At 40.4% G+C, this 13,316-nt stretch overlaps 1 protein-coding gene across 5 annotated transcripts in view; it reads left to right on the forward strand.

The window, feature by feature from the left end:
* The window catches only part of vps50 (VPS50 EARP/GARPII complex subunit), a 94,616-nt gene that overhangs the window by 51,373 nt on the left and 29,927 nt on the right, over positions 1–13,316 (forward strand). For 3 of the 5 annotated variants that reach the window (XM_056399135.1, XM_056399137.1, XM_056399138.1), the window contains exons 14-21: positions 2,087–2,181; positions 2,372–2,466; positions 4,137–4,235; positions 6,446–6,536; positions 7,507–7,692; positions 9,389–9,507; positions 10,874–10,980; positions 12,085–12,206. In XM_056399135.1, coding sequence (XP_056255110.1) covers positions 2,087–2,181; positions 2,372–2,466; positions 4,137–4,235; positions 6,446–6,536; positions 7,507–7,692; positions 9,389–9,507; positions 10,874–10,980; positions 12,085–12,206 — 914 coding nt within the window. Of the gene's footprint in view, positions 1–2,086; positions 2,182–2,371; positions 2,467–4,136; positions 4,236–6,445; positions 6,537–7,476; positions 7,693–9,388; positions 9,508–10,873; positions 10,981–12,084; positions 12,207–13,316 lie in introns of all 5 variants that reach the window. The other 2 variants (XM_056399134.1, XM_056399136.1) reach the window with 1 other exon arrangement.

The raw sequence follows: 13,316 nt of genomic DNA on the forward strand, positions 1-13,316 counted from the left end.
TAAAAATAGGCAAGATGGCAAGAGATATTTATCCTCTGCTCAGCTGACAAATACCTCTCCCAGCAGGTCTGGTCTGCAGTGGCTCTGTTTTGACTGCAGCTTGGAGACGTTTGAGTCAAGCTGAGTTAAATTATGTGTTTGTATGGTCAAAGCTTTAGGTCTTTCAACCATCTCGCTGCTGCAGAATAAGAAAAACATTACCCATGATTCATGCCTGTCTCCCTTGTTCTCGCCGACTAATGTGTCTAACATCATCTGGTTTAATGGTTAACGAAGTGCAGTGTTTATGATCTCAAACACAACGAGATCCACACATATTCTGTTAGTGACACATTTACGTTTTTCCTCTGTGCTCTTACACTGAAATCTGAAGTCGAAATTCTTGGAAATTTTTGTCTTTTGAGTGTCTTTCCCATCAATAATCTGCACCCCTTCCCAGCGAACGCCGCACATGGAGATGGATTCACCATGTTGTTTGGTTTGCCTGTAAATATACGTCCTTGGCCAATGCTTGAAGAACGCTTTTTTTTTTAAACCAGAAGTAAAGGAGGACGTCTTCATAACAGATCCTTCAGCAGAATTTTAGCTTCTTTTTTTTTTTTTTTACTGTGGCTTTTGTCAATGGTGCGATGACTAGAGCTATTTGTTTTTCCCCTGCTTAGAAACTGATGTGGTTGTGTATTTCGACTTGTCACAAGATATTTTATACTGCAATGCCCTCAATGTTAGTTATTAATGACTGAGTTGGTTATCAGGCAGCTGCAGTGGGTGGGGAGGCCTTCCTTCCAACAGATAGAATCAGGTTTGAGGCTCCAGTGTCTACAAGCACCTTCCCTGTTAACGCGTCTTTGAGACACTAAATCCCCAGCAGGAGAGTCGCCCTGCAGCTGACCCGGGCAGCTGGTTTTACTGTACAATGGTTTTTAACAGGACCAACAAAATAAGTTTCACAGTGTACAAGAGCCCAGGTGTTTTTTTTTTTTTTTTTTTTTTTTACTGATTCCGCTGTTTTTTTTTCATGGATTCTTTTCATTTTTTCCTGTCAAATGTTCAGTCCAGTAACATCCAAGAGGAACATGAACAAGGAGTCATTTATGAAATGATTTAGGATAGATTTTTTAAAAAGTATGTATTTAATGTGTAAGTTGTGGCACTTATTCATTTTAAAGGAGAGTTTTCTATGAATAAAAAAAAAAAAAAAGACACACAAACCATAAAAACAAACATTAACCAGTGGGATGATGCATGACCGAGATGAGTCTCAGCATTTATCTGTCTTCCTAATACATTAAAGGAATATAATGAGATCGACAGCCACCCACTTGTTGACTTAGCAGGCTCGGTGTTGCTGGCTATCCTAGAAATCCACTTCAAAAGGGGCAAGCAGCTTGAGATTGACTGAAGCAACTTTCAGCTAAAGGAAAATAGTGCAGCTGCTATGACACTATAGCCTCTTCACAACATGCGATTCTATCGGATCGATCAGAGAAAAAAAAAAGAACTCAAAAGGATATTGAGCTGAAAATAGAAGAGGAAGTATTGTTCACTGGAGATGTTGGTTCCATTGTCTGACAGGACTCAAAACCTTATTTAACTTCCCATATATTATTGTTCTAATGGTTTCTAGGTCGCTGTCAGTCTTCCCTCTCTTGAGGGACTGTATGAGCCACACGCTTTTCAGCTGCTGACTGACAACCACTTATTCTCCGGCTAACATTCAGGCATGGTCTATTATACTGAAGAACTTTTGGCAGAACCAAAGTGGGTCAGATCTGCAGATCAGCTCCATCATATTTCCCTGTTTACCTGAGGAATAATAATTTTTTTTACCATTGTCAAAGGGATATATTTAAGTTGCATCTTGATCAACCCTAACAATAGTCTTTTTTGGCTTTTGTGTGGATCCAGGCTTCACTTGCATCCATTCCTTTACCCTTTGAAATACAGCTGGTAAATTAATCGATTTGTGACATGTACAAAAAACAGAGACAAACAATTTATAAATGAAATGGATGAGAAGATACAGACTTTTATCAGTTTATTATTTTTTTAAAATCCATCTGTGTCTTTGTTTGAATGTTTCTAGACGATGCAGCAGCAGCAGCAGAGTCTGATGAGTTGGTGGTGGACCGCAGCTATGTGAAGAAGAAACTGGAGCATGGACTGACACGGATCTGGCAGGTTTGTAAAGAACAGTCTGTTTCCCTCTTTCTCTGTCTTTCTCTCTTTGCTTGGTCTGAAGCATGTCTCTTTCTTCCTTTCCACTCCTAGTTTTTCTTTACATATATTTTCTGTTGGATTTCTGCTCAACTCAGCATTGCTCAAGTTCTCCTTCCAAGGATCATCCTGTGCCTCTCATTTCTCTCTTCAGGATGTCCAGTTGAAAGTGAAGGCCTACATCCTGGGGACAGACATGTCTAACTTCAAATACGACGATTTCATAGTGGTACTGGATGTCATCAGCAGGTACACCGCACAGCCAGAGAAGACAGCTCTTCCCTTGTTTCCACTAATTGGTCTTCATTATCTTGCTATCTCTGTCATCTTCTTGTTTTTCTTTTTTCTCTTTCTGAGGATTCTCTACTTTGCTTTGCTAGATGAAGAACAATTTTTTGTTTGTTTGTTTTTTTTATTACTTTATCTATAGAAGTTGGTAATGTACAATAAAAGACATTTGAAAATACACTGTGTTGGTCTGACAGAACAAAGTCAACAAGAGAACAAACATGTATGTTTAGCCCATATGAAATTACCAGGTCGAAAGTGTTAACCTGGATTATGATTTGGCTCATTAACATGCTTTTTAAATTTAAAAATTCACGTCGTATCAACACGTATATCATTTAGATGGAACTATCATATTTGGTGTAAATGCATATGAGAAATTCAGAGAACTCAACCAAAAAAAAGTAGAGTAGTGAGGTAGAGATTTAGCGGCCTGTAGGTTGTAACAGACAGCAGTGACGGATGACGTTTCAAGGTTACTGCATTATACTTAAAAGAAGAAAATGCTCCAAGGAAAATATCTGAAGAGTTTCAGTGAGTATTGCAGTGTTTTTCCCTCACTTCTCCTACAGGCCTCAATAAGTATTCCTGGTACATCCACACCCGACTAGGTTTCAGTGGGAAATAGACAGTCTAGCCCATTGTCAGCAGTAAGGTCACTTATACAAAAATGATCTGTCAGATAACGGCCTTACATACCTGAAGGGGATGTCGGAGCTTGAGGAAGCTGTGGTCAGAGGAGAATTGACCATGACTGTGTACAGGTATTTTGAATGATCAGCTGAGACACTGTAGAGAATGTTTGCAGATAATGTCCGTGAACCCATCAGGCGTTTAATGAAGCCACTGCTCTGTGGATGAGGTCGTCTTTTCCTATAGTGAGACAGCTGTTTGCCTAGTCAGCTGTGGCAGGTTGAACAGCTTGATGACGTACCTATAAATGTTAAAATATGTTGTTTCAGATGGCCTGCTTAGGGTGCAGAATTGTGTGGTCGTTCTTCAACACCACTGCTAACAGTACACTGTCTGTCCCTTGACTGGCATGTTACAGTTACCACACCAAGTCTGTTTACACTGTGTCTCTGTGACCCTGCTGGCTCAGCTGTCATTCAAGCACAAAATGGTCTTCCCCCTAAAGGCTTTGAGGATAAAGGGCTGTTTTTATATGTCCCCAGTAAAAGTTTTTTTTTCTTTATTGAATGATAAAATAATATGAGCAATACCTTTTTAGAAAATCACTTTTAACTGCAAGAAGCAGATTTAAGGATGTTTTATTCGGGACCGTATTTATAATTTATATAATTAAAACTTTTTTTTTTTAGAACTTTACTTATAGATAGACTTTACTTGATTAATCAAATCACTGGTGGTGCAGTGGTTGCATCGCTGTGTGCATGTACACGTGTCCTCATTACAGTGCTTCATCCCACTACATGCTCCATCAGATAACAGCCAGATTTATTTTTACAGTGCACTGTAGATTAATTACATATATTTATATATCTTTTTCAATTCATAAAGAATAGTCGCCATTGTCTCGACAAATCCCTCTGCCTTACTTCCTTCCTCTCCATGTCCTTCCTTCACCATTGTCTCTGTCACCATTGGTTCCCTTCACCCCTCTCTTTCAGGTTGATGCAGGTGGGCGAGGAGTTCTGTGGCAGCAAGTCAGAGGTCCTGCAGGAGTCTATCAAACGCCAAAGCATCAACTACTTTAAAAACTATCACAGGTAAGATGTTTCCATCGCTTCTACTTGATCATATGAAAGTTAAACTTTAATTCTGTTCATTCACTGAGCTGATAGGATTGATTGTGTGTGGGTAATTAGACCCAGAGTTTACGGGACGGACATTTGCAGGTCCCCGAAACTGAAAAAAAGTGGTGAAATGAAAGTAAGTGGAAAAGATTTTTGGACAGCAGGTATGCATTGCTTGACAGAAACATTTGCACACAATCACTACCATTGGCTGCCTCTAATGCACTCCATTCCCAGTGTAATTGTCTTTGGAGGAGACGCATGATTACATGATAACACTCACTGAGCTGGAAGCACATTTACATCTTGATTACGTACCCCCCCCCACCCACATGCCAACCAAATGAATATGCATACCTTTACACAAGACAGCGCCACAACATCAGAGGTAATTTGCATTGAACAGTGATTGTGATTACCTGTCAAGAATCATTGATAAGATGCTTAAATATCAGAAAGCTACAGTATAATACGCTTCATCCTTATGACAAAGGATGGCAAAGCAGTGAGACACAGAGGCATGATGGGATATATCTTTAAATCAGAGGTGATAAGATGGAGGTGATCTCGTGTGAAATTGTAATCGGAATTGAAAGAGACAGTAAGAGGTGACAGACCCACAGAGAAGAAGAAGAAGAAGAGGTGGACATTCAGCAGCATTATTATTAACCCCTCCACAAATACTCTGACATACACACACATTTGCTCTGCTGGCCAGGAGGCTTCCAGTGTGCATCATTTTCACATTAGGTTTGATTAATTTTCCAGCCGGGTGTCATTCCCAAACTGATTACCCATCAGTGAACTTTGACTCGCTGATGCCTGGATTTGTCTGTCAGCTGCCTGCAGTGACACGCTCTATCATCGGGCGGGTGTATTGTTGGCCTGCGGGTGCAAACGACAGAATGACACTGTCAGGGCTCAGACATGATAAATAGTGCATCTAATTTTTTGCACAAACATTAGGTTTTGGTAGTCAAAGGTCAAGGTCACAGTGACCACGCAAAACACGATTTAGGCCTTTTGAATGTAATATATCAGGTTTGTAGCCATATTCTGATACATTGGTTTGTTTGTAGTCATATTCTGATTGGTTGCCTTGTAACTGTATTCTGATTGGTTGATTTATAGTTCTATTTTGATTTGTTGATTTGTAACTATATTCTGATTCATTAATATGTAGCTGTATCCTAATTGGTTTTTGGCCCTTTTCTGATTAGTTGGTTGGTTTGTCGTATTCGGATAGGTCAGTCTGTAGTTGTATTCTGATTGGTTGAATTGTAGCCACGTTCTGATAGAAACATGGTTTTGGCCTCAAGGGAATCCCTTCTCATTTTGTACAAATTTCCACTCTACATGGAGCTGATTAGAATTTGGTGGTCAAAGGTCAAGGTCACTGTGACCGCACAAACTATGTTTTTAGCCATAACTCAAGAATTAACACAGCAATTATGACAAAATTTCACACGAATGGTTAATATTTTACATGATTCTGGATAAACAGGAATGTAACCTGAAACTAGTCTGAATGGCAGAGGCATTTAGCGATAAATCAATTATTTTTTTCTAAATCATTTTCTCTGAGGGATGTTTTATTTTGATGTCCTTTAATTCTCAGTGCTTTATATTTCAGAAATATAGCTGTAGGAAAACTGAGCCAGTGTTGGTTAAATATAGGTCATTTAATATGCTACTGTATGTTGAAGTCAACCACAAGTTTTCCCTGTCTCTCTTGTGTTCCACTTTCTATCACCTCTCATACTTCAAACAACTTTAAGACAAGTAACAGGGGGTGGTGCAGTGTTTGATGTCAACACTGCTCTGACATTTCACACAGAAAGACCTCATATTGACCTCGCGGGTGAGCACCAGGGTGGCTGTCTTGAGCTGTGATCATAGTTAACATGGAAACGTGTCTCACACACACACACACACACACACACACACACACACGCACGCGCGCCACACACAAAGTGACGTGCGTACACACACACTAACACACACACACACGTCTTCCTTTTCATTTTGCATCAGTGACCTTTGCAGACTGTGTTTATGTCAGCACATTTAATCTGGCCTCTCAGACCATGGGAGCTGGTTAAATATACGAAATGGCATGAGGTCATTAACGCACAAATGTTGACTTCTTGTATTCTACTTCTTGTTTTTTTTTCTACTCTCAGGGCACGACTGGAAGAGCTAAGGATGTTTCTGGAAAATGAGACATGGGAACTGTGTCCTGTCAAGTCTAACTTTAACATCGCCCAGCTCCATGTGAGTTACAATCACATCACTGAGGCGGGGAAGCGAAGCATGGTGGCATTCATTTATTCCACACTCCGTCATTCACTGCGCAACCACCCCCCCCCACATCCCAACCCCACTGTGAAATTTGCATAAGGATATGAAACGTGTAGGATTCCGCTCAATGATTTCTGTGTGTGGGTGTGAGGGTGTCTCAGCTTGTGTATCAAGATAGGAAGATTGCGGTTCACTGCACATTATGTAACATAGATGAAGATAAAACAGTTGCTGTCCCTTGTGGCGTGTATGTTTGAGGGTTTTATTTCCCGCTCTCATGAGCAACAGTTAAAAAATAAAAACGTAAACATCAGAGCCCAATGTTGATCATGTACGACCAGCACCAAAATGTATTGGATATATAATGTAACCAACTCAAAGAAAAGATCATTGTGCTCACAACATGTTCAGCTCACTTCACACTGAAGCAGAAATGATAAATGGACATGAAGAAATGTCAGAAAGATAAATGGACTTAATTCAAAGTTTTTTATCTTTTTCATTTTCTTACATCTTGTTTTCTCCTTCATGTCGTCTTGCTCGGGTACATGTGCAACAAACATGCAAACGAATCTTTGGAATAAACTCACTGGCGTGAGAATGTCTACATTACTTAATGGCACACAGGCAGTGCATTGCTCGGCTGTTCTTACAAGATTATTTAAACTTGCTAAAATGTGCAGCGGTTTGTTACACATATCCCTTCAGGACAAAGCTCATGTTGTGACAGTATATTCTAAATTGTAAACTTTTTGTGAGATAGTATGGTTGATAGAACCTAGATGTTCTAATATTATTAAATTATTATCAATACAATTATTTTAAATTAAATACAAAACCTCTTTTTCTCCATTTCTTGTCTTTTCTGTCTCATCTTCACCAAACACAAACCTACATCTGTTGTCTTTCAAAGTGTATCTCTGTCCCATCTTCTCCAAACCAGGAGTTTAAGTTCATGGGCCAGTGTCGCTCTCCATCCGTGTCCCCGAGCAGACAGGCCGTGACCTCGTCCACCTTGGCCCAGGAGGAGCTGTCTCTGTTCCAGCAGTACCTTCAGGAGGGAAACCCATTCGAGATGCACATCGAGCACAAAGAGGAGGAGACGGAGGATGTGCTGGCATCTAACGGGGTAAGTACCATAGAAGGGCAGTTGCACACATGCTTCCAAAGTTGCTGTCATATCTGCTGATTCAGCTGCTGATGGAAGTTTTTCATTGCCACGAGTTAGATACTGTTCAACTGCGTACATAAGTATGTCCAATTAGCAAGGCCACCTATTGAGGTAAAACACCAAACAAGTTGAAAAAGAGACAAGTTGATTAATTGGGGCGTAATCACTGTGGGTCATTAAGTGGTTTACAGCAGCCCTCAAGCTGTCATCAGCAGGGCCCTAACAAACTTTTATTAACAGTGCAGGGCCAGCAGTGCAGAACCTGCCATGATTATTAAAGCACTTTGATAAATCATCTGATATGTCATATAAGCTGTTAAATAGCAAATCTGTGGGAAGCTCCAGTGTAGGGCCAATGTTTAAACACTGAGAGTAGAGCTGAATGTAATAATTTGGCATCTTTGTCATGTAGTAATTTTTTATGATTCTTCTTGCTCTTCATGCTTCAGGATTCAATAATCTTCCCCAGGAAAGCAATACTCCCTAGTATGCTATTTTAGTGTCAGATTTAGTATCCAGCCCTCCAGTATTAGAAACCTTTTTATTTTCTAATTTTCCACTCTGTGTTTTGTATTAAATATAAATAGGCAGCACTTTATCTGAAAAGACATGTAAAAGTATGGTGCCTTTCAGTTTTGCAGGCAGTCTGTGTTGTCCAGTGAAACTACCAGGCCTACCACTTTGGCACCATACATAATTAACAGAGAAGAGAAATTGTCTCACTATACATCTATCAGTATGCTTTGTAAGACCAGCTATGCTTGAATTGGGGAGAGCGTTGGGTTCTTATCTCATCCACCAACCGACACACAATCTAAGCACTTCTGCAAATATAAAAGCACAACGGCCACTGCATTTATCATTATAGTAAAATGGCAACCAAACAGTGGCTACTGCTGTGTGGTTAAGAAGGAGTGGGAGAATCAGTGTATGTTCACTAGCAAGGTGCTGTTAGCAGCATCAGTAGTCCTCTTGTTCCTTGAGGCAAACTTTAAGTCTGACACATCGCTCACTTTTTTTATATGGATATGTTTTCCTCTCAGGCTCAACATCAAAACCAATATTGCACTATCTACAATATGGGGCTTACCAAGGGCCTAGCTTGGCTCGCTCTTAAGCTTGTAATCCTTTCTATATGGCTGTTGTGTTGCCTCAACTTGCACATAAGGACAAAGAAAATATTGTCTTATTTCAGGGCTTTACCTGAACTCTCCTCTGAGAGGTCATTGAATTTTCAGCTTTTATCCCTCAAGCGAGTGGTTTCATGGTTGTGCACTCATCAGGGCTAAAAGATGCGGGTGTCATTTTTTTTTTTTTGTTAATCAACTTTTAAATGTTTTAATCGCATGGTTCTCTTTTTGAGTAGCCAGTTTGTATTTTGTGTTATTTTAAAATCTTTGTGATCTTTCATCGTAGTGTGTTATCTGATCAACAGCAGTGACACAATTTACCCATGGCATCAAATTTTTTTCACACTTATCTCCCACAACTGGTGATGTGTTAGGAAAGTTTCACAGCATGTTATAACAACATTTGACTTGTTTTTGTCCCTTTTCCTCCCCTCATCTCTACTGTATTTCTTCTTTGCACTGGTGCTTTGACCGCCATTTTTAGCGTGACCTCCGTCTGATCTTTCTCTTCCCTTTTTCTCAAGTATGAGTCGGATGAGCTGGAGAAGAGTGTGTATCAGGATTACGACAGCGACAGTGATGTTCCTGAGGAGCTCAAGCAGGACTACGTGGACGAGCAGACGGGTGACGCTCCTCTTAAGAGGTCAGTTCCAACTCAGATTATTTTAGACCTCTCTGTATGCGCACGGCTCAGTGGATGACAAGTGAAGTCCCATGGTATATCCAGGTGTCCATCATTTCTACTCCGCTTCAGATTTATGAAAGAAAGTAAACATTTCACATTATTCACACACACAAAATAAAATAATCTTTTAAAGAGGTTCTAAAAGGATGTGAAGTCACACATTACCCCACTTTATATGCATTTAGCAATGATAATTTTAGCTCACCTCTGCCTTACCCTGCTAAGTAGACAAAAAGCTTCTATAAAGCTTTTTGTCTACCCATGAAAATTTCTCTTTCTTCCCACCCCCGCCCACATGATTGAAAGACTAGTCGCTGTTTAATAACTGCGGGGGCAATCATGTGCTCCTGTGCACCGTGTGTAAAAAGGATTTATTTTCATTTGAAAGAGAAATTTGAATGCAATAGAGGAAAAATATGTTATCTTATCATCAGTGTTAAAATCTTAGTATGATTTATGCGAACAATACCCATCTTCGCATGGTATAGCTGTAATTATAGGTCATCCTCTCAAATTGATGTGGTGGGCGTCATAAATAACCACATAAATTTGGATGATTTTGATGCAGCATATTGGAGTTATGAATTTTAGAACCATTTTTGGTGTATCTCCTTCAATAAACCTACTGTGCTTTATGTGCATGTGGTGGAGTGAGTTACTGAGAATCTAAGATTGTGCATGTGTAGGTGTATTTATTCATATCTGAGAGCTGACGTCAAGTTTTACACCAGATTGATGTACGGGAAACAAGAAACACAAAACTATTACTTATTCAGTAGCTCCCCATTACAGAGGCATAATTATAATGATCATTTCCTGTCATTTAATGTGCAGCGACTTATTAATGCTATATGATGTTTGTGCTCAGTGTCAGCTCATTATTTCACAGGTCTGACATGCTTGATATTTTTGCTTTAGCTCTCACCACATTTCCAGACATTAGCCTATAGTCACTAAAATGCTAATTTCCTACTTTTATAAGCAGGAACCACTAACAGTTAATTATCGGATGGGTCGCATGATCACATCCAGAAATTACACAGCCCATGTAATGATTGCCGGATAATATGACTCAATGATCAGTGTCAGGGGTCTGGTACTGCAGGATCACCAGTTCATAGACTTCACCACCGGGGTCTTTCTATGTCTCCTGCATTGTCTAATGAGTTCTGATTGATCAATTACAAGAGTTTGACCCGCACTAAGGTTTTGAACCTATGCGATCGTTGCAGAGGATTAGTGATGTTAACACATATTACTGAGTCTTTCTTATTCTCATGTTTCTGCCCTTTCACCCCATCACCCCTCCTCCTGAACACATCAGTGTGTCCCGCGAGACCATAAGAAGCAAGAAAAAGTCTGACTACAACCTCAACAAAACCAATGCACCAATCCTCACCAACACCACCCTCAACGTCATCCGGCTTGTTGGTGAGTTCTACACACACACATACACACTCCACCACTTACCTCTCCTTGAGAGTGGCCCAGACTCACAGCCACAGTGGGTGTTGATCTCTGGCCTGCTGAGATTTCCATTTATTCACCAATTAAGCTAACAGCTCATTGTGGCCGACATGCTCAGGTGTGACTGAGCTGCACTAATAATGGTTAGCCCTCGCCCTGAGCGCTGACCTTTAGTTTCCAAAGAGGTGCTGACACGTCTTGGTGACATGGCTGTTAGGACACCGGGTCCCATTGTTGGAAGAGCGTGCCCTTTAGTGATGTGACCCCCTTGATGTGATTTTCATGCGTGAAGCGGAATAAGAGTAGGCAGTTACCTTTCCTGAGTGGTCCTGTGGCTGAATAAAACTTTTATTATATGAATTCATGTAATAGCTCAGGCTGATACAGATTCTTAGCATTACAAAGGATTTTTGGTTACTACAAGTTTTCAGAAGAAATGTTTGTCCCTCCTCTGTTCATACATCGAACCGTTTCCTGCACATACAGGACAAAATGAAATAACAGTTTGTTTGTTTTTGGTCACACAATAGGTAATATTGATTTAGAGCGATGTGAAAAAAAAAGAAAAGTTTTATTCCAAGCAGTCACTTCTAATTCAGTCTGTGCCGCTCTTTGATGGAGTTAGATCGCTCCCTGGGTCGTCGTGCAGAATTCAGGAGAAAGGGCGTGAAAAATGGGAGCGTTGGAGAAATAGTGCAAATCAGCTAGATTGAGTTTATTTTCTCTTTTTTTTCCTCCAATCATCAGTTCTGAGTCAGTGGTAACCTTGTTACACCCCTGAACCTCTGCACTTATTTCTTTTATTACCTTCCTGTTAAATGAAATCCTTGCCCTCAAGTGTATGTAAATGCAGTGTGCTCCAAGTAAAGTTCCTCCCTAAAGGATGTAGTTCCACTGCTCCGCTAGTATTACTTACTCTAGATTTACTTAAGAACAGAAACATTTCATTCATTGTAAACTGATATTTCACCGAATTTGTCACACTCTGCTATACAATCGGTGACACATAGAGCTTGTCCAACGAACCCATATTTCTGTTACCTCTGTGTTTGTGTCCTCTCCGTACAGGAAAGTACATGCAGATGATGAACATCCTGAAGCCGATCGCCTTTGACGTCATCCACTGTGTGTCACAGCTCTTTGACTACTACCTGTACGCTGTATACACCTTCTTTGGACGCAATGACATGGTACAGTATTTCTGGTCAATTCGGCTGTTTGATTGCACAAGAGCAATAATACTGAGAGGCATAACACACGCTCACAGTACATTGAATGTACTAGACCTCCAACAAAACCTTGTGACTGAACCCATGTGGTCTGTTCTAATGTCAACCACTGTCACTTTTTACATGTGTGACTGAGTCCATGGTTACCACACTGTACAATACACTGAACTTATAACCTTGAGTTCACCACAAACTGATCACATCATTTGATGTGCATCAGTTAACACACCAGCACACACATTGTACAGACAGAACTAGCAGTCAGACTACAAACGTCAAGGTGCTGCCAGTGTGTGTGTGTGTGTGTTTACATAACAACACATGGCATAAAGGTTTAAGGTGCCAGCAATGCACCACGACATCCCCAGTTTAAGTTTGTTTTTTGTTTGTTTTTTTTTTTCCTCTGAAGTGAATGTAACTACTTATACTACTATAAAAGCTGCTTAAAATTACTTCTGCTGCAACGGTGTTATGGTGCTTTAAGAAAATTGCCTGTATTTATTGTATCTTAAGATGGATTTTGCCATTTTTAATGTCTGATAGATGATGTACAGTTAGACAGGGGATAACTGCTGTTTCCATCTTTTCTCATCGCTGTCTGTCTCACAGTAAAAATTCCAGCTGAGCGATAGGTTACAGTCTGTGAGCCCAGTCTCCCCCACTCCATCTAAAGACTATCATGTCATTTATACTGTGCCTCACAAAGAAAGAAAACAGCATTTGTGTCACCATCGCCCTCAGGGAAGTGGTAATGATAGCAACAAAATGACTTCTGTCCCATTGAGGTGGGAAGAGATAAAGAGGATAAACGCTCTGTGGGGGCCGCTCCAGTACAGATTATTGGTGTGTTTGTATGTGTGTGTGTGTGTCACAGGGGGGGGGGTGAAGGAAAGTGACACACTGGTTGCGTGTTGACGGCTTGTCAGGAGGGTTTTTTTTTTCTGATGTGCCTCCATTGGACCACTGAGTGTGTTTCTATCACATTCTTCATGCCTTTATTCGTCCTTCTCCATGACACTGTCTTCCTTGTCTTAATCTCTCTTTTCCTTTACACATGCGCTGTATGTCATT

This window comes from Seriola aureovittata, chromosome 16, assembly GCF_021018895.1.
Source record: "Seriola aureovittata isolate HTS-2021-v1 ecotype China chromosome 16, ASM2101889v1, whole genome shotgun sequence".
Taxonomy (NCBI): Eukaryota; Metazoa; Chordata; class Actinopteri; order Carangiformes; family Carangidae; genus Seriola; species Seriola aureovittata.